The following is a 22,304-nucleotide window of genomic DNA, read 5'->3' as shown; positions in this document are numbered from 1 at the left end:
AGGCAGATCTTGATCTTAACTAGTTCTCTTCTATCTCAGTTTTCAGAAACAAAAATGATGCTATCACTCCAGAAAAAAACAGATAATTGAGGCATGTGAAGCTTTCAGCCACCACAGCAGCCACACCAGAGCAGACTAGCTCTGGCCTTTCCCAAAGGAACCTTCACAAGAGACTGAGTTTCCTGCAAACCCTAATTTGCAAGATACCCAAAACACATCCCTCCTGACAGCACTGGGTGATGCTCAACTCACTGGAGCTGCCAGTCTCAAAAGGGAGCCTTGCTTTTTAGAGACAGCAAAAGCCTGGGGGATGCTGGAAGGAGCCCTGGGGAATTTTGGTATGTGGACTTCGCCAGGAAGCTGCATCTCGTGGCATGTGATAAGTTACTTTTAACTCCATCCCACAGTGTTAATGCTTGAAAGATTGCAACAGTGGGTTTCGTGGCGACTTACTAAGGCACGGTCCACATCCTGGTCACGGCAGCGTGCTCACGGATTGTGGAGAGATTCCTCAAGTCCAGAGGAGGTGGCCGTGCTGCAGGGAGACACAAAAGGAACAACATTTGCAAAAGCAGGGCTCAAGAAAAGCATGAATTGATTAGAAAAATGCAAGAAATAGAGTATTTCACAGACTGTAACTGATATAACCGAGAGAGAAGTCAGTAACAGATGACCACTTCAGTCAGTGCCAGAAAGCAAAGTCCCTCATTTACTCGAAACCAACAGGATAAATACATCGGGCACTAGGAGAGCAAACGCCCTGCAAGATCCACGTCTGACCCTTGCCTCAGAGCAGCCCAGCACATGCTGCCTGCAATGGACAGTTCAGCCTTCAGGTCACTGGCAGGCTTTGGGCTCTCTCCTAAACCCAAAGGTCCTACACGTGGAGATCTCTCCTCGCACCTCCGTACATTTTCCTTTCAGTTCTCAAAACCCTCTAAAAGCAAGGACCTGAGCTTGCTTTGCTTGCTGGCAGTGCTCTGCATTTCTCCCCCTGCTTCACGTAGCATTTTTTCAACCCATTTCTGAGTACCCCTGTGGCTCCGTAGCCCAAACAGCTTTACCATAGGCTAGGCTTTGGCAATTTTTTTTCCGCATAGCCAGATTTTGTCACCAGTACATCATCAACCCAAATTTTGGAAGTGCTATGAGAAGCTGGAATGGAAAGTAACAGTTATCTGCAGGAAATTCCTGATGAAACCAAGACAGCTGCACCCATCGAGCAGAGGTTTAACCAACAGCCCACACATCAAGTGGAGGATTCGAGCGTTTGGATGCCCCGTTCCTGGGAGGCCAAGGGGCTGGCGAGGCAGCAGCACGCAGGCGTTAGCCTCCTGCCTTGCTACAGAGTGGGCCCACATTCCTGCCCCACGCTGACGTGGCTGCTGCAGAAGTGGGCACAGACGCTTTTCCTCTGCTTGCAAGCAGCCCCATAGATGCACCCTGCTACACCACAGTACTCAAGGCTCCTACACAGGGATTCAGCCCCTTGGAAAAAGATGGAAAAAGCCTCGAAACGTGCCAAGGCCACCCGCATCCCAGTTGCTCTTTAGGTCTGGCCTTACATTTCCTGCGAGGCTTGAGGTCTCGGTTCACCGGAGGGGGCTCCAGGTCGGAGGGCAGCTCGGGTAAGGGGCTGGTGAGTTTTTCAGTGCTGACGACGGGGAAGGTGAAGGTGGCCGAGCTGGGGCTCATGGGGATGTAGCCGTCGGGCGAGCAGTCGGAGCCGGGCGCCGAGGGAGAGGTGCTGGGGCGCATGGGCACGTAGCTGTCCTCCGCGCCATCCGCAGCCGTCGAGTAGAGCGGGGAGAACCGGCAGGGCTTCGGCAGCGAGGAAGGAAAGGAGAAAGAAACGGTGGTGAACAAACAGCTCGCCCCGAGCAGCTCAGGAGGTCCTGCTGAGACCTTGCCACGACATGCAAGGACAGGAGACGCACTCGGTTCGGGTGCTCGTGCCAGCTTGGGAGGAGCTCAGCAACTTGCTGCTGGACACTAGGACCAAACTTAGGGGTGACTTAAGTAGGTTTGCTTCTCCCAGCAGCAATTCTGACCTACAGAATGAAGGAAGTCCTTTCATACAAAAAACTTCTGAAAGGAGAACAACTGGATTTTTGCACATGTAGAAGCTGAGAGAGCAGAGATACAGACATACAAGTTACTTCTGACAGCTGAAAATAAACACTGAAGGTTGATCACCAACCCTGCAAGCTTCCAGAGGAGAGGAACACAAGCTGCACACCACCAGGGCTTGCATACAAGCAGCAAAGGAGCTCCCACACAGAAAGCAGCGCTCGATGCCAGACAGCAGGCTGGCTGTGTGATGCCTGGTGGTGCCACACGTAACCCACATCTGTCCAAGCTGGGCCAGGAGCTTTGGGCTGACAGAGTGCTGAATCACAGGGGCTTTGATCACAGCCTTTCCTACATCCTGAAGAGGAGATATCCCTCGGGATCAGGAAGCAATAGGCTTCTTTAAACCTCTTTTTTCCCCAAGAGGGAAGCGGCTTTCTCAGGTGCTTGTGGTCAACAGCTTCATTCTTGAGGTTACTGGAGTCCTTCACAGCAGACCTGGCTTTGTCTGCTTTAAAATCAGGGGCTCCATGTTGTCGCCTCCCTCTTCCCATGGCCACAAAGAAGCAACACAGAAGTTGCCTGAAGCCAAGGGCTGCTTCTTCCTACTTTTTAATTTTTTTTTGCTGAGTCCAGCAGATGACTGACTACCAGAATGTGAAATGACTCATTTTCTGAAGCCTGCATGCATCAGTCTTTAAGTTTATGCAAGCAGAGTACTTACCAAATTCAAGCTAAGCCTCTTGTCCCGACTTCTTAAAGAACTGCCTTCCATGTCTGCTGCACAGAAAAAAGCAATTAAAAATGTGCAAGGTAGTCCAACCTGATGGCAATAATGCCGCAGTAAAACACATGGCTCTAAACTAACTAGAGAGTTACAGAGATTCCCAAACTCCTGGTATTTACCCTAAATGAGGAAATCCAGTGACACACAAGACCAGAACCAACTTGGTAGTGTTTCAAGAGCAATTTTGGCTATTTTAAGTATGATGAAGCCAAGGAACACACTCGTGTAACCCTGCTGTAACTGAGGCTTCCCATAGTCACAAGCAGGCGGGGGGAGAGACTGGTGTGGTGCAGAGAGCAAGCAACCAAGCAGACTAACATCTGAACCCAGTATCTGCTCTAGTCCCTCTGTTTCCCATCTCTCAGATAAGGAATTATACCAAAGGGACGTGGGGAAGGTTATTTTGCTGTTTGGAAAGCATTTGGGTGCCTAGGATGCGGGGTGCCTGGGAAACGCGTGTTGTTCTAGCAAGGGTGCACGAGCAAGCCTAACGGAGGGCAGAAATTCTCTTTGCCACCCAGAAATGCTGACATGATGCACGTGGCTCGAGCTGGTGGGGGACAAACCGCCAGAGGGAAGGTCCCCTTGTGCAGGTTGGCCTCCTCTTGGTGTAGGTCAACTTGTTTTTTGAAGGAAAAGGCAACAAATATTGAAAAATGGCATTCAATATCTAGATCAGCAGTGGTAGCTGCTGGAAGGTTTTTTGTCTGATTTTACTGTAAATAATGGAAGGCTGTTACAGTTTGTTTTCAAGTAGGGCAGAAAAAAGGAACTGGGGAAACTGGAGGAAACAGAACTGCTGTCACTCCTACCACATGGGCATGTATACAAGCACACACAGATGTGTCCGGTTACATACATTTCTAGCCGTGCTTACAACTACCATCCTTTTCTGGAAAATGACTTTCTGATCAGGAAAGTGCTTTTCTGTGCTCTCGGCCCCCAGGTAGGAGCACGGCGAGCCCTGCACCCTGCTGTGGCTGGGGAGATGTCCGTGCTGCACTGCAGCTCAGGGCTCGGCGCAGAAGTGCCAAGGAGAAGGAAGCAGCGCTGCTGGTGAGGGTGCACGTGCATTGGGGTGGGCAGGCGCTGTCCTGGGATGGATATAGTTCCTTGTTTTGGCACAAAAGCAGTCAGGCACATCGGTAGGTGCCAGGGTACAGGTGCTTTACCAGCCCATACTACCTTTGCAGCAGGTTGATTCACAGCCGTTCAGCTTTTACACATTGCTAAGGGCAAAAAAAAATGAACTAAACTCAAGTGGGCTCACTCCAGGAGCCCACGAGCAGCAGCTGCTTTCTCCCTGTTTCTTTTTCAGACCGTCCTTTGTGAAGCACGTTTTAATTCAGAGTTTAACCTTTATATAGTTTCAGCTGCACTTGGGGGAAGAAAAAAAAAAACCAGCAGCACTTATTAATTCATTGCTGCCCCCTGTCAGGCAGAGATAACCTTGCAGCACAGCAGCAGAACATGACATTTGGACACTTAATCCTCTTAAGAACCTTTTGGTGTAAATTGGGATGGAGAAACCCATCTAACTAACCCAACTAACCATCTCACATGTGCCAGCAGTGCTGGAGCAGCATATATGTGGAAGCAAAAGCAGTGTTTTTCAGGGAGCAAACAGGCGTAACTGATAATGAAGAAGAGCATTTCCACCGATGGGTGTTTCTGCAGAAACCTTCCAAGAATTGTTTGTACACTGATAAACAGCCTGGGCAGAGCTCTCCTTGCTCTGGTGCCTGAGCTCTAAGGGCAAGATCTAACGGCCCCAGACACTGAGAGCTCATTCAGACTACAGGGGCCTGAAGGATGCTCATCCATAAAACCCTGCCTTGTCTTCTCATCAAAAATGACACGTCACTGCAAAATAGTTGATGCTTTCCAGCCAGCTGCTTCCCTCTGGTCTGTGGCTCCACAAAATAAAACTCGCATCTATTGTGTACACTGGATTTTGCCACCCGGATGTTCCTGGTTTTCAACCATTATTTGGTTTGAGATGGTTTTCAAGAACAAAAAAGGCACCCCAGCTGGGAGCAGGGCTTGCTTTGCAGCCATCTCCCTCTGCAGCAGGTTTCCAGGCTAGCCAGGAGGAAATGCAAGGACAGAGGGGGATTTGCTGAAGGACACCGAGTCCCCAGTTCACCCAGGGTTACATCCCATCCCCAGCATCTCCCTGGCGTCCTGTCCTTTAAGCATGAGAAGAGAAACGCTGCTGTTACGGAGAGGACTCAGTGTGCGGAGCCACAAAGGCACTTCTCCTGGGCAAGCCCACGCTTTGACCTTCAGAAACAGAGGGGCAGGAGCTGAATGCAAGCGATGGACAGGTCTAAACCCTACTCGGACAGGTCTAAACCCTACTCACACCATTTTGGGGCTGACATGAAGCATCACAGCAGGAGAGCAGGCAGTGGGCACCCTCCCATCCGACCCAGTGCCACCACCTCCGAGACACGCTCACCTTTCCAGTTCCTCACGTTGTCCAGGCTGGACAGGGAGATCCTCCTGGGCACCAGCGCCACCGGAGCCCTGCAGGTCCCCGCGTGGCCGTTCTGCAGCGCCCCGCCGCCCGCCTCGTCCCCTCGCCTGTCCGAGAAGTGGGTGGGCTTGGGGGGCCGCGGGGGGGGCGTGTTGGAGAGCACAGCCAGCTGGCTCACGCCGTAGGGCAGCGCACTTTGGCTCTGGTCAATCTGAAAGGTTGGCGTCAGCGGCGTCCCCAGCAGCGGAGAGGAGGAGGAAAAGTCACTGGGCGTCCCGCTCACATCAGTGCTCCTGGGCACGGCACCGGGATTTGCCAGCAGGGCCGCGTCCTGGTGCACGGCGCTGCAGGGCTGCACGAGGTACAGCGAGGGCTGGGACTGCAGCGAGTCGACAAACACATCGTCCGATGAGGTCTGCTCCAGGGATCTGTCCGAGTTGGACCAGCTGTCACACCTGCACGGGGCAGAGAGCAGGGCCGGTGCTTGCCTTTTCTCCTGGTTGCAACCAGGTGAGCGTGCGGGGCTTGAGCGGTATAACCTGCTGGGAGCAGCTCCTTGGGCTGCTTTTCACTCCCAGCTTGGAAAATGCCCACTGACCACTTCATGGTTTCCTTTCTGCTGGTACTTGGTCCTGCACACCCTCAGGGCACTGTACGGGCCCTGTCCTCACCCCCAAGGGAGCGTGGCCAGCAGTGATGCTCCTCCACCAGCCCAGGGCTTCCAGCCCTGTAAGGCTGAGCCCTCAGCGTGAGGAGCCCTCGCACCATCATGCCTCAAATTTCAACCCCCACACTGCAGCATTTGCTACAACCCCTATTTCCCCCTGTCTGGTTACCAGGCAAGTGGAGAAGTGGCTCCCAAAGCTGCGTGCTCGCCAAGCGAGGCATCTGTCATGCTGCAGGAACCCAAGTTAAAAACCAGGGGGACTTTCAGAGAAGGAAGGGGAGGAGCACGAGCACTGTCCTGCTGAGGCTTCACCCATTCTTTCCTCCCGAGTGACACCGTGTGACAAAAAGCACAGTCTGAGCCCAGATCTGTCCCATCCCTGTGGCCATGGAGGGTCCCCCTGAGCTGAGCATGGGGCACTTTGTGGAGCACCTGGGGCAGCAGCAGGCGGAAAGAGCACCTGGAGGGAGACTGCATGGGCCAGGACCGACAGCTGATGCTTGACCGCTCACCTCCGCTACAGAAAGCCCCCTTGAGAACTGCATTTCTGATGGTCCCATCGGGCTCAGGAGCTGCAGGACTCAAGGACCAGTTTGCCCCCGTTTCCCTGGGGCACGCAGAGGTGGCTGCAGCCCGATGTGTGCGGTGGACCCCGGAGTTACCTGGTGTGGCTGAGCTTGCCCGACTCGCAGTTGGAGAGGAAGAGGTAGTCGGGGAGGAAGACCGACTCCGACTCGCTGGGGGTCTCCTCTGCGGCAGAAGCGTCGGCAGCGGCGTGGTCGACCGAGAAGGAGGGATCGGCGATGCGGGAGGCGTGGGTGGAAGCGGCTGGCGAGGGCTGCGGGGACGAGGTGGTGTGGGACAGGCTCTCCACCGAACCTGCAAGGAGAAGCGACGGCCCCAGCTGAGCCGCAGCGGGGCGAGGCGACAATGCATCGCGGGGAGCACGGTTTTGTGGGCCAGATCCTGTGCCACAAGGTGAGATGCGAGGTCCCCAGCAGGTCAACCCAGTCCTCAGTGCCTGCACCGCACTCGGCTGTTGTGGTCACTCCTCAGCCCCGGAGTGTATGGGGAAGGCAACATCACCAGCAAGGAACCCACCCCTCCAGTGACACTACACCTCCACATCAGCCCCAGCAGGCTTCACCCCAGCTCCTTCCCCCTCTAAGCCAAAAGAAACAGGAAAAAAGCCGAATTCTTCCTCACCCTACCCCGTGGCTCGTCCCTTTCAAGCAGGGGGAGCCATCTCCTTCCTTCTCTACCAGCTGTTTGCTCCTGCTAGCTTGGATTTGCAGTATTGCAGCAAACCCCAGGTTGCAAAGCACTCACACACGTGCTTCAACTCGAGCTTATTCAGCAAAGCGTTTGCTTAATTTTCAGCAGGTGCTTGGAGCAGCAGGACTTCAGCAGCCTTCTTCGCCCCAGCAATCATCTGAAGGGAACAGCTTTTCCAGGCTTTCACACTCGTGAAGTGGGGCTGACGGCTGAAGCCTTCCCAGCTGAAAAATAATTTCTCTTTTCCATCCTGCTGGCTCAGGCACTAGCTCAGCCTGCAGAGCTTGGACTCGGAGCTGGTTTGCAAGCTGAGGGCGATCAAATATGCACCAGGCTAACTCCACAGAGACCTCAGCAAGCATGTGAACATCACCATCTGACCATGTATTTAAAGAAATAAAAAAACCAACAGCATGCACAAGAAAAATAAATGACATTATGGATTACTAACACAGAGACTGAACGGGCCTGAGCTCCATCTGCTACTCGCAGGGTTTAGCCTCAGATTATCCCATCAGGAAGGGCTGCGGGCTGCACGACACATGGCAGGTCTGCACCGTCCCCGTCCCTCCCGCTCGCCGTGGCTGCCCTCTTCTAGCCTTTGGGGACGTGGCTACCCAGAGCCAGCTCCTGGCAGGCCACCCCCGTCCCTGCCAGCTCTGCTGGTAACCGAATCAGCGTGCATTGAAGTCGTACTGCGGCGGCAGCTGGGGAGAATGAATTATGCATGCCCATTTTCAAGGGAGAGCAGGCAGAGAATAGGTTTGGTGCCTCTCTCCCTCTGTCCGCCCATTTGCCAGCAAGGCTGAGCAGAGCTTCAGCTGGCAAAATAGCTGTTTTGGTGGGTACTAGCCCCAAAATCTCTGCCCTGCATTGACGGGAAGACTCACCATGGAGGATGCCCCACCAACTTTCCCTGTCAATGTAGGTCTTGGAAAAACAGAGGGCTTCTCCCTCCTGCTACAGACCCCAGCCCCAAAACTGTCCTTGTGCAACGGCACAATGGACACGGTGAAAGCGGGGGTCCCTGCTTGCAGCTCCCGCCCACCCCACCAGGCTGCAGGGAGGTGGAAACGCTGCCAGAGGCTGACATGAAAGAGCAGCCTTGAGGAGCGCAGAGAGGGATTTCCTCCCGAGGAGGGCTGGGAGGAGCCCTCACACTTCCCCTGACTCCCACACAAGGGCCGGGCACTGCCACCAGCAGGCCTGCTGCTTTGTGTGGGAGCACAGTGGGGACATGAAGGGGAGACCCCCGAGGGGAAGCATCTCTGTGGGGAGAGCGGGGTCCCTGCAGGGAACGGGGCTCCTGGCTCCCCGCGTCCCAGCGCGCTGCCCTGGCTGCCAGAGGTGTCCTCAGGGTGGCTGCAGCGAGCTCCTGGGGTGTCAAACCACTTCTCAGCAAGGTTTAAAAAGAAAAAAAGGCATTAAAAGCAGCAAAGAAACCATCAGAAAGGAGCAGGAAGGGAGAAAGTCCCAGGATGGGTGCAAGCAGGAGTGACCAGAGCCGTGGGGAGGTGAGGGAGAGGTGGATGGAGTGCAGGAGCAGAAGGCTTCTGTCCAACCTCCCGCAGCCAGGAGGGACCACGGGTGACTGGTTGCTTCAGGTGACAGCGGTGACATCCTGGGTGTCAGGCTCCATCGTGCTGCGGGAGAAGGTGGAGCTACAGGGGGGCCATGGAGATTGGTGGGGATCAGTAGGGGCTGCACAGGGAGGGAGCAAGGCGTTTGCACGGGATGTGGAGCGACACCTGGAGCCTGGGGAGGAGACCAAGAGGGAACCCAAGACCAAAGGTCCCTCTTCGGCTTAGGAGCTGCCTGCCAAGGCATGGCCTGGGGGAGCATTTTGTGTACAGCTACAGGCTTTGTAAGTAAGGCTTCCTAATGAATCAGGCTCAGGTGTTCTCCCATCACAGGCTGCTGTCCCGTGTTGTGCCCATCACGCTTTCAGTCTGCATACGAGATGAACTGTAGCCAGAGTCCCCTGGCCACCTCGCCTCGCCCCAAAACATGCAGGGGGGCTCTTCCACCCCCAGCAACTCCCTGGGGGTGCCAGCCCCACGCTGCTGCCTTCAGCACAGCCACGGGCACAGTTCCTTGTGGCAGCCGAGTGCCATGGGGCGAGGGTGGCTGGTGGCTGGTGGCCAGCCTGTCCCGCCTGCCGCCCACCCAGGTGCTTCCTGACATCTGCTGGAGCTTGCGCTGCTTCCCCTCCGCCGGCCAGCCGGCCCCTCCTATTGACTAAAACGTTGTCCTGACAGGGCCAGCTCTGAGCTGGCCTTGGCTGCTTAAATGTCAAACCCGAAGCCTCCGGTGAGGAGGACCCGGCTGTGAGTCTGGCTTCGTCGTAGCTGTCAGGGGCTGAGTCACGGCACAGAGCCACAACCACGCTGTCTGTGCCCACAGAGCATCAGTCTGGGGTTCATTAGTTCGGGGCTTGGCCTCAAAGCTGCAGTGAATTTTCAGAGAGATGCCAGGATTGTGAGCGATTGATTTCCCACTGTAGTATCGGCTGTGAGAGTCATCTCAACCCGGAGCAGCTTGGTAAGATTTCCTGCTCTGCATGTGTCTTCCTTGTGGTGATTCATTGCAGGGACTGTGACTTGTTGTAACGGCGGCGTTCACGTTAAAAAAAGCGTATTGCATTTAATAGAGCTTTTCTTATGCTAATTTTTAGGAGTAATTTGTTTAAACCTCCAACCTCTTGGGGGATTTCTGTGCTTCCAGAAAGCTGAAGCAATTTATCAGTATTTGAAACGTGCCGTGCAACCTGTGCAACTGTGCAGACTGAAATCAGAGGGTAGGAATAGGAGCTGAACATGCCCTGCAGCCTGACCTGAATCCACACCAGACCCGACCACACTGGCAGGAGCTGCAGGATAAATAGGAGGTGTTATTTGCCAGGAGAGATGTAGCAAGTGCATGCCTGGAAGCTTAGCTTACACTGCCCGCGATGCAGACTGCAGGCTCAGATGCCAGACTTTACGCTGAACCAAGACAAATGCTCTGCACTGTGGGGGATATTTGCCTCAAGGAACAGAGCAGAAAGCTGGGATGTCAGCTCTTCAGCCCGCCACAGCAAGAGCTGTCACTTCTCATCCATCAGCATCTACACTGGTGGTCTTGGCTGTGAAACACCCGTGGGATACTGCCAGTGCTGCCCACATACAAGCAACGCTACGCTCGACCAGTATAACAGAGGTTTCTAGTAATAATGCATCTTTCCTGGGGACAGCCTTGGCTCCTCTGCCTCAGATCACACCTCCCTGCGCACATCCTCAATGCAGTGCCAGAAGTCTACACGTACATTGGAAAGACAAAGAAATACATTTGGTTTCTTTGTTTTGCGAGGGAAGACTTACCTTCGTTTCAGGCTAACTGGTAAAGCTATATCCGACGCAGCACCGCAGCAAGAGCAGCAACACAAGAGCGACATCTCCGTTTCAGCAAGGGCAGACCAGCAGGAAGTGGGTTACTGAACGGTCCCTAATTACCCCAGACTCCGATGGACTACTGACTGCCATCCCCCAAAGCTACCAGCTCGACTTTTCAAGCTATACCCGTGGGCAGCGTGTACTGGCACAAGAACACGCCAGCAAGTTTTCCTGGTGCTCTCTAGAGCAAATGTGAAAACAGCAGACATCAGATTTATAACAGGAACACTGCAGAGCTCTTCCACTCCCATTTCCCCTCAGAATAAACTACTGAAAAGATGATTAAAGAAGGCGGGGAACTGGGATAGGTTAAAACCAAACATCTCACGGCCTTTTGCTTCCTCTCTACCAGGTAACGGTATGCCCACGTAGCAGTGGGAGTGCAGCAGCACACAGACCATGGCAGGATAGACCACCCAGCCATGCTGTGACACCCCTAAACATCTTGCTGCCCTTCGAGTCCTCTGGCGGGGCCGAGTCCCTCCATCACCACCCTTTTCTGCTCTCAGGCTGGCTTTTATCACAGCGAAGGGCTTAGCTCTGACTCACTTCCTACAAAGCTCTGAAACTGCTGCTGTATCTGCCCATTGGAAATGTCAAGGGAAAGACAGATTGCTGTTATCTGAGCCTGATTTTCTCATTTGAAAGGTAAGTTGATGATGACATGGGTCCTGACTTTAATTACTGGCTAGATCCCTCTTGGAGTGGTTAACTCCTGGAAGCTCTCCAGGAAACTCACCCCACTGACTGCCCGCAGGTGTAGGGCTGGCAGAACAGGCCGGCTTCATGCTGCACTGAAGGACCATCGCTTTAGCCTAGACACACACCCCTAGCGCTCTCCTGTCCTCTGCCTTTGCTTTATTTTTCTTCTCATTAATAGGCTAAGATAGTTCAGCATTTTTGTCGTTGATTTATGTGTGCACATACACCCAGATCTGTGCACGTTCCACGTTCAACAAAGCTTGAGAAAATGCGAGTTTTGCAGAACACTTTCCTGGAACAGGTGTCTTACGTTAAGCCAAACTAAATAAACACGGGCTGTGTAATGAAATAAACAACCCCAGAAGATAACACTCAATCAGCTTTTCACATAAACAGTACCTTTTCTTATTAAGGACCTGCTGTTTATTCTAGCAGCGATTGCTTCATCGACGTGAGACCAAGCGGCCAGCTATTATTTCCGCCCCGCAGAAGCCAGACCCCCAGTAACCTTCAGAGCAGGGTCTGCACCACCTCAGGACTACGTGGAGCTGTAGGAAATGTTAAGTCCCACATCCCTTGCCACCCCAACAAGCTTCCTTTTGCCCCGAGAAATGCTATGGAAAACCCCAACCCCAAACCAACCCCAAGCCCCAAGACGAGCACGATCCTACCTGTGCCATCTTCCAGATGCCCGAAGTTGCAGATCTGGCTGATGTTGTGCACCCAGATCTGCATCTCCTCCTCGGTTTTGGCCACCAGGTAGAAGGTGCGGTAGGTGGTTCTCACGATGAAGACGAAGTTGTTCTGAAACTCCTTCCTGATGAAGTTGGGCCCCGAGTGCTTCAGCACTTCGCACTCGTTGAGGTCGATGATGCGGATGGGCTTTTTGGAGTGGTTGTTCCTGTAGTACTCCAGCACGTCGGGGTTCCCGCTCATGCGGCCTTGGCGCAGCACGAACCAGCGCTTCCTCCATGCCTGTGGATGGCACAGACAGGGCCCGTCAGCCTCGCGACACAGCCAGCAGCACTTTTTGGCATTAGGGCTTTTTAATAAGCCTGTGGGACTGGGACCTGAAGCGTTTGCTCTCATCTTGCATTTGGGGCAGGATGAGGAGGAGAAGGGCTGTCACCTGGGGGAGCACAGGGAACACGGCTTCTCTCTCCTCTCGCCCTCAGCCTGCCAGCATGGTGCAACGGCTCTGATGCTTCACCTGCCTTTAGCTGCTGTGGGTGAGCCAAGAAGAGATTATAACACGTTTTCCTTTCAGCTGGGACCACACCATGCGCTGCAGCACGTGAGCTAACACCTGGCAGCACACACCTCCTGCCCAAAGCGAGGCCTCCGGATGACCCGCACAGCTTCCCTCTCGGCTTCCAGGGCCAGGAAAAAGCTGTTAATGAGCTGCCAGCTACTTCTGGAAGCCCAGAGCAAACCCTAAGGGAGCTGTAGTGCTAAGAAGTTAAACGGGAACCTCCCCAGCGTTGCAGAACAACATCTGTTTACCCAGACACTGCTTCCAGGGACTCTGCAACCTGCACCAAACCCTGTCAGCACCGGCATCTCCTGGGCCCACATGGCTGAAGGTATGGAACCCACACAGGCTAAAATGAAGACCGAGATGCCGCATCACTTCATTAAGCTACACGCAAGTTTCTAGGAACAAACTAACATTTTCCGCTCTTCCAGCAGCTGCTCTGGTTCAGCAGCAGCACGAGAGCCCCTGTGTTGATTACAGCTGTCACCAGCACGCTTACTTCGAGGGCCAGAAGGAATCCACCCTGAGCTCTGCTCCGCAGAGGAAAGTTGAAACAAGGTGTTGGGAGCTTCCCTTCAGCAAACTGCTCACAAATAGTGATTGGATAAAACCAGCTCTGATGGCAGCCTCGTGGGGGCAAAGGGGCTCGCACAATGCCCAGGTACCACAGTCACCATAGAGCCCTAGATGCTCCAATTGCCTTCATTAGTTAAAAGTTTAGTAAGGAAACATCTAACAACCACCCCCTGCCTGAGCATTATGCAGGTGCTCGCCACAAAGCGACTCATCGCAACATGAACCTGGGCACTAGCTTGCATTTGGGTTCAACACAGTGCTCCTTTTGCAGAGCGGCTGTTGTTGCACTGACATCCAGCCATCTGGCCTTGGTGCAAAGTAACTGATTTCAGGATGTTGTCACTACATTGTACAAATCCTTACCGGGACACTTGGGGCTCAGTACAGGCACTACAGATTTCACCGACAGTTCCTGTGAGTACAGTGACAGTGAAAGCAACCAACAAAAAAATAACAATCCTTTGTTAGGAGGTGTTTGATTTATTTTTTCCCCGCACTTAACAGAGGTTTCCTCACAGTGCAAAGCTTTTGCCTTTCTATATGCATCTGATATTTTATCTAGAGATGAATCTACTCAGCCTGGCAGTACCTTAATCTATTTTGAAAGCAATAGACTAGTCATAAATAACACAGAGGGATCAGAGACTGGAGTACTTTAGAGGGAGCTCTTGCAAGGCTGAATAACACACAGCAGCTGATGTACAGGAGTGGCTCTCAAAGCAGGGCTGCATCAGGAACGGATGCAAAGCAGAGGTGAGGTGCCAAGTATTGCACAAAGAAAATTCAGGCTCACCTATACGACCTGTCAAGGTTTGAAAGTGATTTGGTCTCTGTTAGAAGTAGCTGGAGGCAACATCAGATCACCGAGATCTCGCAGAGAAGTTGGATTGTGTAGGAACCAAGGAAGAAAGTGACACACGCACCCTCCCCAAATGAAATTAAAGCAAAAATGAAGCATTTAAAGGAGAAAACAGCTCCCCGAGTAGCAAATTTCAGTAGCAGAGCACAGCCCAGCAGGCATCTTGCATTGCATAGCCTCGGACAGGGCCACGCCACCACCTGCAGTCCAAGCATCATGCGTGCCTGATGCACACCCTGCTGGTGCACCAGGACTGACAGCTCAGCTCCCCTAACACACACACACCCCAGGCAACAAGAAGAGAAATGCCTCGGGAGGAATAAGCCAAAAAACATCTCCTTTGCCCTCCAGGGAAGCTGGCTTACTAAAGCAGCCAGCAGGAACCACCTGAGCTCCCCCAGGGCACTGCCACTGCCCTCAGGCTGCTGGGCCTGCAGCTTAAATTTGGCTCCTGATGGAGAGAGGGTGGGAATCACCTGCATGGGAGCACGGTGAGGGAGGAGGAGATGGGTGTCCCTGGGTCAGGCTGGACAGTACAGCATCTGTCCCCATTTCTTCAGCATTTTGACTTTAATGAGCCTAATGGGATCTGTGGGCTTCAGGAGAACCTGGGCAGCTGGTGAGAGGAGAGCAGAAACCCTCAGCTGTGCTCTGCAAGCTGGCACAAGCGCAGGGGCTGCCCCATGACCCTCCCTGCAGGCAGGCAGCTCCACCAGGCTTCTTGCAAGGAGATCGGGAGGTGCCTGGTGCTCGTGGTCCATGACGGGAGAGGAGAGCGGCGTCGAGGCTGTGTGAGAATCCCTGGTTATCACACCCGGGCAGCCAGAGCACAGGGCTGCGTGGAAGTAACGAAATCAGTGCGGGTGCAAAGGGAGGGCGATGGGGACTTTGCCAGGGCTGCTCCTCACCCGCCGCCAAGGCAGCAAAACCAGCAGAAACCAAAAAGTCTTGCTGTGGGGAGTAGGCACCATCTCTTCCACCTCTTCTCCCATTCTGCACCCTCAGTGTCACCACTCTCTCCCCCCAGGTGGCCGACTTCCATCCCGAAGCTTTCCCCGATATGCGCCTGTACCTCTGGCTGCACCACAACAGCACAACCCCAATCAGACAAGCGCTAACGTGAGTCCAGAACAATTTTCACCTGCCCTTCGTAAGTGGGGGCGCTCGGGGCCAAAGGCCGACAGAGCGTGCGGCGGTGCTGGTCGGGTGCTCCGCGCTCCTCAATTTCTCACTTCGGGACTGGCAGGGCTGCTGCTGGGGGGGAGAGGAGCGGCTCTGTTTCCATTTTGGGAGGGATTTTAAGAAAGCGATCAGTAAGGGAGTGGTAAGGGAGGCTGAACCAGGGCTGCTATTGCACATGGGCGACTGCTGCGCCGGGGGTGTTGGTGGCAACACCACATAAAAAAGGCCACAAACAAACCAGTGATGTGCTGAAAATGTAGCTGACTAGTAAACAAGGGAGAGTGGGAGCTGGGAGCCTGCATGGGAAGGTTTTAGACAAGGACTGTAACTGCTTACCTTCTGCCTGGGAGCATGTGTTCGGTTTTGTCTGCGACAAACAAACCCAGCACGTGGGATCTAAATAATTAACCGCAGCACGCACAAGCTCCACGAGGTGAATTGGCCTGAAATAGGATTTATCCTGTGGGGTTTGATTTTTTCTGGTTTTAATAGCAAACCAGGGGATGGCCAAAAACTTTACGTTCTTTACCAGCTGAATTAATGCTCGTGACTCCCCCACGAGGATAATCTTCACTGGACACAGCGAAGCCAAGGGGAAGCAGGACAAGGTGCGCCGACTCCTCGCTCGCCTGGAGGCCCGGCAGTGTGCTGGCCTCTGTGGGGAGGCCCGGCAGGGAAAGGAGGAGCCGAGAGCTCAGTGCTGGGAGGAACGGGAGCAGCGGGTACCATAGGAGAGGGTCTGACCTGGGGTTGGGTGTCCCGGTGTGCGTCGTGCACCTCCTTCAGCTGCCCGAGCCGCGGGGTGTTTTTGGGTACCAGCAGAGCCGCAGGGCGATCGTCCTGCAGCCGTGCCAGCTTTTGAGACCGAAGTTTTCAAAGAACCACTTTAAAACGTCTTATTTTAGGGAAAAAAAAAAAAAGAAAACGAGGCAGAACTTTATAGTGTTTCCTATAAATGATTTCAAAGGGGAAGTTCAAATTCATACATGGACAGCCCTGTGAGCAGCTGATGTCTCGGCCTATCGACACCATGGAGGTTCAGAGCTCCCACCCGCAGGGCGATGCACCAGGAGGGGGTCAGCTCCCACCAGCATCCTCGTGCTCACAGAGCCCAAGAGTGTTGTAGGGAGCAATTCATGCTTCGCAGGAGCAAAGGGCCAGCCCCTCGCAGGAGGGCTCCTGCCTCCTGCTCTCTGCCCGCCTTGCTGGGCAGTCGGGCTCGATTAATGCGCTTGTGGAAATCAGAGAAGAAAAAGACCTCTTAAGCCTTCCCCCAGCTGGAGTGACGGCTTTGCTGTTTCAGTCCTGGCTGTGGGGCTGTGGCTCCCATCAGCTCTGTGTAATAAATCTCCTTAACGAGGCTGCCTGCCTGTCCCTTTGCTGGGGGACAGCGGAGCTTGCTGCCCATCGCCCCCGGCTTCAGCACTTTGCCTGGGTTTTGTCTCCCTTGCGCCCAGCTTCTCCTATTTTCTGCTCAGATCTCACAAACTTCAGTGGCGAGAGGCTGAAATAGAGCTTATGACTGGGAAAGAAAAGTCAATGAATCTTCCCCTGCCCTCGCAGCTCCGTTTTCTCACGGGGAAAGGCTCTGAAGTACACTGGCGTGCCCACAGCAAGCAGCGTTCAGCACAGCCTTGTACAACTGCTCTGTGCGTCCCGCACACAGGACCATAATACAATGATTTTGGGACGGGCTACTGTCTAACACCCTATTTCCATCTGCTAAGTCGTGAGTCATTGATTGAGTCACTTGTCTATCTGCTTGTGGTGGTTTCAGTATGAGTCTAAATGAATCTTATTTCAGGAAAGTCAGCATGAGCCTTCCTCAGAGGAGATGCAGGGGAAGGGGAAATACCTTCTTCTTTGCAAGGTGATATAGATACATGGATTGACTAAAAATGCTACCCTAAAAATTTCCTGCACTGTACATGCAGCGAAAGCTTCGTAATAAAGCATCTAAGGTGATGTCCTTTAGAACCAGGGAGGTTTCCTTTGTTTCTGCTTCTCACAAAAAGAAGCCTGTGGTTTGTGTAGAAAAAAATGACACTCACTATGAAAAAAAGAAAAGAAAAAGACCCGGACTCAAATGTTGTCTGCTAACCTACACACATTCCCACTGCCTGCTCCACATCCCAATCCATAATATTTATGGTGCTTTACATACACAAACATCTGCAACCGAATGAGTCACTGCTATTTAATAAACATGCAGATTCTTTGTAAAGCTAATGGGTCCATTTGGGCACAGAGGGTCAAAGTCATAGCGACCTAGAAACTTGGGAGGTTTAAGTTCTTAGAAACCTTGCAGGAGATAGGAGCAAACAAGTTCTGAAAGCAGAATTAAAAATGACACCACTAATAAATGCATAAAATAATTCCCCCAGTGTGTCTGGCCACGCATCACTGGGACGAACGAGGCAGTGAAGATGGACGCAGGTGCTTTCAGGACGTGACAGAAACTTCTATGCCTCCAGGTGGGATTGAACCTGAGCTGCCACCACTTCCAGCAGCCTGCCAGCCCTCCTGGTGGACCACTCATCACAAGGGGCTTGCAAAAGCCCCGTGTGGAGGGATGCTGGCACTGGCCAGCCTGCTTTCCCCTGCTGGTTGCCCACCCATGGCAGGCTGTTGGACCCTGTCGCACCAGCATCTCAAGGGGACGTGGCCTCATGCCTTCAGCATCCTTGTACTCTCCTTTCTGTTTCATTTTGTCTGTTTTAAGACAGTTCAGAGGAGACATCCCAGCAACAGAAGACAGCCCCGAAACCATCAGGCAAAGGGCTTGGTCTGGAGCCACCAAAGGATCTCCTTCCAGCAAACCCCTCCTCGCTGCTTGGGCACACTTTTTCCTTCCCAAGGGCAAGCACTGCGAAGCATGAATCCCTTCCTGCTGCCCCCCAGCTGACACCTTCTGGCTGCTGCTACGTTTCTGCAGGCAGCTAAACTCCCTGACAGTGAAGACTTACAGGCAGGGCTCTTCACATGAGGATGTTTACAGCCTCACCAGCTAGCCAAGAGTTTTAGTTCCATATTCCCTCGCAGCATGCTTATGTGCAGTATCTCAAATGACATTATTATTATCGTCCTGAGCGCAGCTTGGATTTCTCGAGTGCTTTCTTTCCCCCCGAAGTCCTGAAGCACTTGGCAGCTGGTACACGCTTGTTACACGCCACATATGCGGTGACTGGTTCACCTGCCCCGGGGTACACCTGCTGCCGACGCCGTGCCACGCTCCCAATGGCCAGGATGCTCATGCCTTTGGCTTTGGCTGGTCTCTTCCATCCTAAATCCTCATTTCCCTGTGTGATGTGGCAGAGGATGACGGGTAGAAACCCCCTGGTCTGGCTTGGTGCCACCCCTTTGTCAGCTACAAAATGAAATCCCCATTTCTCAGGACTGTGTTTTTTGCAGAAGTGAGTTAAAACCAGGGAGAAAGGAGAAACTAACACGCTGCTCCAGGCCCTCCTGGATTTGACAACGTAATTTAATTTTCTATCAGTGGGAAAGGGGCCACTGAAACCTCACGCAGCACGGCAGGGATCCCTACAGTTGCATGAAAACTACTTGTGTAAGACAGCCTGGAAACCTGTAGGGCTTTTCTGGCTTGTTCACAATAAATTCTTTAACACCAACACAGTAATAAGATAAAATCTTGACTAGAGGTAAATTTCAAGTTCTTGGATAGGCTTTCATCCAAAACTCTTGCATAATCCTAAAGGATTTTTAAAAGGCTCCGTGCAGATCTTTGAGATCCCCCTAAAGCGAGGCTGCCCACAGGTTAAGGAGCAGCAGCTCTGAACCACAAAAGCTGGGTATAAGCATCTGCTGGATGGCCGAAGCCATTCAAGTCAAAGGAGTTTGCAGTTATTTTTGGAAGCAAACACAGGAAAATGTATACACTAAAGGGACCGAAGTTTGGACAAATTTTGAGCAAATTTGCTAAACTAATAGCTTTTATGGAAGGACTCCAAACCTCCCCTGCTAAGGGAAGAAATTGAGTTGGGGCTAATCCCCTTCCTTGCAGCTCGCCAGCACGATGTAAATACAGATGTGCGAAGCAGTTAAAGACCAGAAGGAACTGCAGGTTTCTCAAGCCTGGAGATTGCGCCCTGCCTCGGGCTATCTGGAGTCCCTCTCCTTTGTGTTACTGGGAACTGGCAGTTTTCTCAGTATTTTTACACCAACAGAACAAATTTTGCTGTTTCACCTTGTTAACTGAACATGTGGTGTGAGGTCAGCAACAGTCATGCAGCCTATCTATAGCTGTCTGAGCTCACATGATGCTACGGCTCCGAAGAGAAGGAACATAAACAGGAAATTGGGCAAAGTGACTCTTTTAGTAGGGGACCACAACACCGTTTTTTTTTCTTTTCTTTTTCTTTTTCTTTTTCTTTTTCTTTTTCTTTTTCTTTTTCTTTTTCTTTTTCTTTTTCTTTTTTCGGTAGCTAAACTCTTTAACAACACACTGCTGGATCTGATGAAGAAAAGCAGCGTAGCCAGCACGATCAGAAAAAAAAAAGCCACAGATGTTTACGCTGTGACACTTCTGCCTGATGATAGCAATGTGCTCGATGCAGCGAAATGACCCTGCTTTCCGGGTTGTGCTCGGAAGCTGGGCCCATCTCCCGGCACGCAGGGAACAAGCTGGTATCGGATGCAGCCCCCACATCCACCGTGGGCCAAATCTCGGCCGTCCTTTTGTCCACCCGCATCCAATTCCCTGCCATAGGCTGCAAAGGCTTCGACCTTTGCACTTCATTTTCTCTCCTAAAATTGCCTGGAGAAAGGAAGTGTGCAGGAGGCAGGCAGCAGAGCCGGGAGGAGGCGCACATGCGTGGGAGGGCTTGTCTTGCAGAGCAGGCCAAGTGTGTTGAAAACAAGAACCAACCTTTCTGGACACATGTACGGAGATAGGAAGGAAAAAAAGAGAGAGGTCCAACATCACAACAGCAACTGCCGCATGTCCAGAAGAGCTCGGGATCCAGGCGTGTGGAGGGGGCACTGGTTTCGGAGGGCTCAGCGTGCTCCCAGCTGTGCAGACGCTGAAGATCTCCGCTGGGATCTACGTGCTGGCTTGCAAGCCGTCCCGCGGGAGCCACCCGGCCTTCGCGGTGACATTTAGACTCTATTGAAGTAAATGGCAAAGCTCCCACTTGCTTGGAGAGGGCCAGGTCCTCCTCTCGACAGGAAGCTCTGAGAAATGCAGAGATTCCCAAAAATGGAAACACAAGCCGAAGGAATCATCTGAATCAAGAAAACCTGCCTTGGACAGATGAGCAGCCTTTTTATCTACCACATAAGACGATGAACTCACCCTTCACGGGTCTAGCCTGGGGTTTGTGGGTTACTCACAGGCTGCCCTCAGCCCTGACTTTTCTCCAGCTGGACAGCGAGCGTCTTCTGGTGATCTCAGGCACGAGACCCCACGATGGGGGGACACAGGCCCTCCCCACCGCTGAGTGCTACCTGCCTGGCCGTTTCAGTAAATACCATAATTGCAATTAAGAGTACACTAGGAGCGTGGGTAAGACAAACCGAAATATATGGTGAAATAACTTGGGTGAGCTCCCTGCGGGTGCACGGGTGGGGCTGAGCGTGGCCACACCGAGCCCCACAGCACCCAAGGAGGCTGGAAGTGCTAAGTGGCTGGGTTCACACCCGCCTGCTCATTTCGAAGTACAATATTAGAAAAGCAGCTGTGCTAAGGAGTCTACACATCTATTTTGATTGCAGTTCTGCTGTTTTGGACTGCCTTTTCACCAATACATTGGGTTGCTTTGCCCGTAAGTGTTCTGCTAGGCAGTGGTACATTTTAAAAACCGGTTCTCCTTCTTCTTTAAAAGCTCTCCTAAATTAATCTTCTCTGCTTTACACTGCACAGGAGACTGAGCTGGTTTTTAGACATTTTTAGAATTATACTTTCATTCTCCTTAGTTTGTGGAAAAGTGGTCATCACTCATACGGCTCCTAATATACAGCATCTCCTGCCCGTCATTTTTTATTTTAAAGTACATAAATGTTAGGAAAAATATAAACAACGCTCCCCGTGCCAGGTTTTCTTTTGTTTGTTTAAGAATCCTCTCTGAGTTGCCAGAGTTTTTCTGGAGTTTTTTTTGGAGTTTTTGCTGCTGCGTCCTGTATCTCATCCAAGGAAGCAGGGCTCTCAGGGCGAGGCTTGAAGGGCTAACACCCTGCGAGCTCCGCTTCCCTCCACACTCAAGGCGCGTTTCACAAACTCAGCTGGCTAAAGTCAGCTCAAGTATCCAAACACCCATCACGTAAACTTCCCATGCTTCGGGGGCAGCCGCACATTTCTTTGCCCTGCCTGTGAAATTCTGCAGATCCGCGTGGTTTTTCTCACTGTACTACTTCATGCCCTGCTGACTTCACACCAGCATGAGGGGCAAGATGCTCCGGCAGAGATGGAGTGAGGACCAGAGCTGGCACCGCTCCCCGACTGCATCACTCACCCTCACACCTTTCTCTTCTGCCCTCCTGAGATGGGACCTTCAAGCTGTGACCCACAGATTCATTAAGTTTTTCCAGTTCCCTGTTAATGCTGCAGCTTCTGCCTTGTCACGAAGACATCTCTGTGCCCTCGGCTGGCGTACCCTGTGCAGCACTGCTATTTGTTTCCACCTCCTGAGCCTCACAGCCAGAAAACAGCATGGCAAAGCTAGCACCAACAGCGTGCTTAATGTTTATCTTAATTTGCATGACTTCTCAAACTTCCCTTGCTGGACCCACCGATGAAATCACAACATGTTCAGAAATATTAAATCATTTCCTCAACATCTGAATATAACAGGCTGCGAAAGGAAAACAATCGCATTTGGCACGCTGCGCGCTTTTGCCTCAACGCTCCGAATTCTGGAGCCCCTTCGTGTTGTGGATTTGCACTCTGATCACAGCAGCACTGAAAACAACTGCATGCCATAATTCATTTCCTAGGAAATCCCCGGACTTGCCAAGTACTAGCCTTGCCTGGAAGCCTGCGTTTTGGGTGCCCGCAGCAGTGCCC

General features: G+C 52.6%; 1 protein-coding gene across 6 annotated transcripts in view; it reads right to left on the bottom strand.

Annotated features, from left to right (window-relative positions):
* The window catches only part of GAB3 (GRB2 associated binding protein 3), a 57,682-nt gene that overhangs the window by 7,914 nt on the left and 27,464 nt on the right, over positions 1–22,304 (bottom strand). For 2 of the 6 annotated variants that reach the window (XR_004777844.2, XM_035541544.1), the window contains exons 2-7: positions 12,083–12,386; positions 6,666–6,882; positions 5,319–5,791; positions 2,795–2,850; positions 1,566–1,821; positions 454–535 (exon numbers count right to left, since the gene is read on the bottom strand). Coding sequence is in view for 4 of the 6 variants with exons in the window: in XM_035541544.1 (XP_035397437.1) it covers positions 454–535; positions 1,566–1,821; positions 2,795–2,850; positions 5,319–5,791; positions 6,666–6,882; positions 12,083–12,386 (1,388 nt within the window). In the remaining 2 variants the exon portion in view is untranslated. Of the gene's footprint in view, positions 1–453; positions 536–1,565; positions 1,822–2,794; positions 2,851–5,318; positions 5,792–6,665; positions 6,908–12,082; positions 12,387–22,304 lie in introns of those variants that run through there. The other 4 variants (XR_004777845.2, XM_035541545.1, XM_050713381.1 and 1 more) reach the window with 3 other exon arrangements.

Source organism: Cygnus atratus, chromosome 13 (assembly GCF_013377495.2).
Source record: "Cygnus atratus isolate AKBS03 ecotype Queensland, Australia chromosome 13, CAtr_DNAZoo_HiC_assembly, whole genome shotgun sequence".
NCBI lineage: Eukaryota > Metazoa > Chordata > Aves > Anseriformes > Anatidae > Cygnus > Cygnus atratus.
Note: the sequence above shows the minus strand (reverse complement) of the source record. Positions and strands in the feature narration are given on the sequence as shown.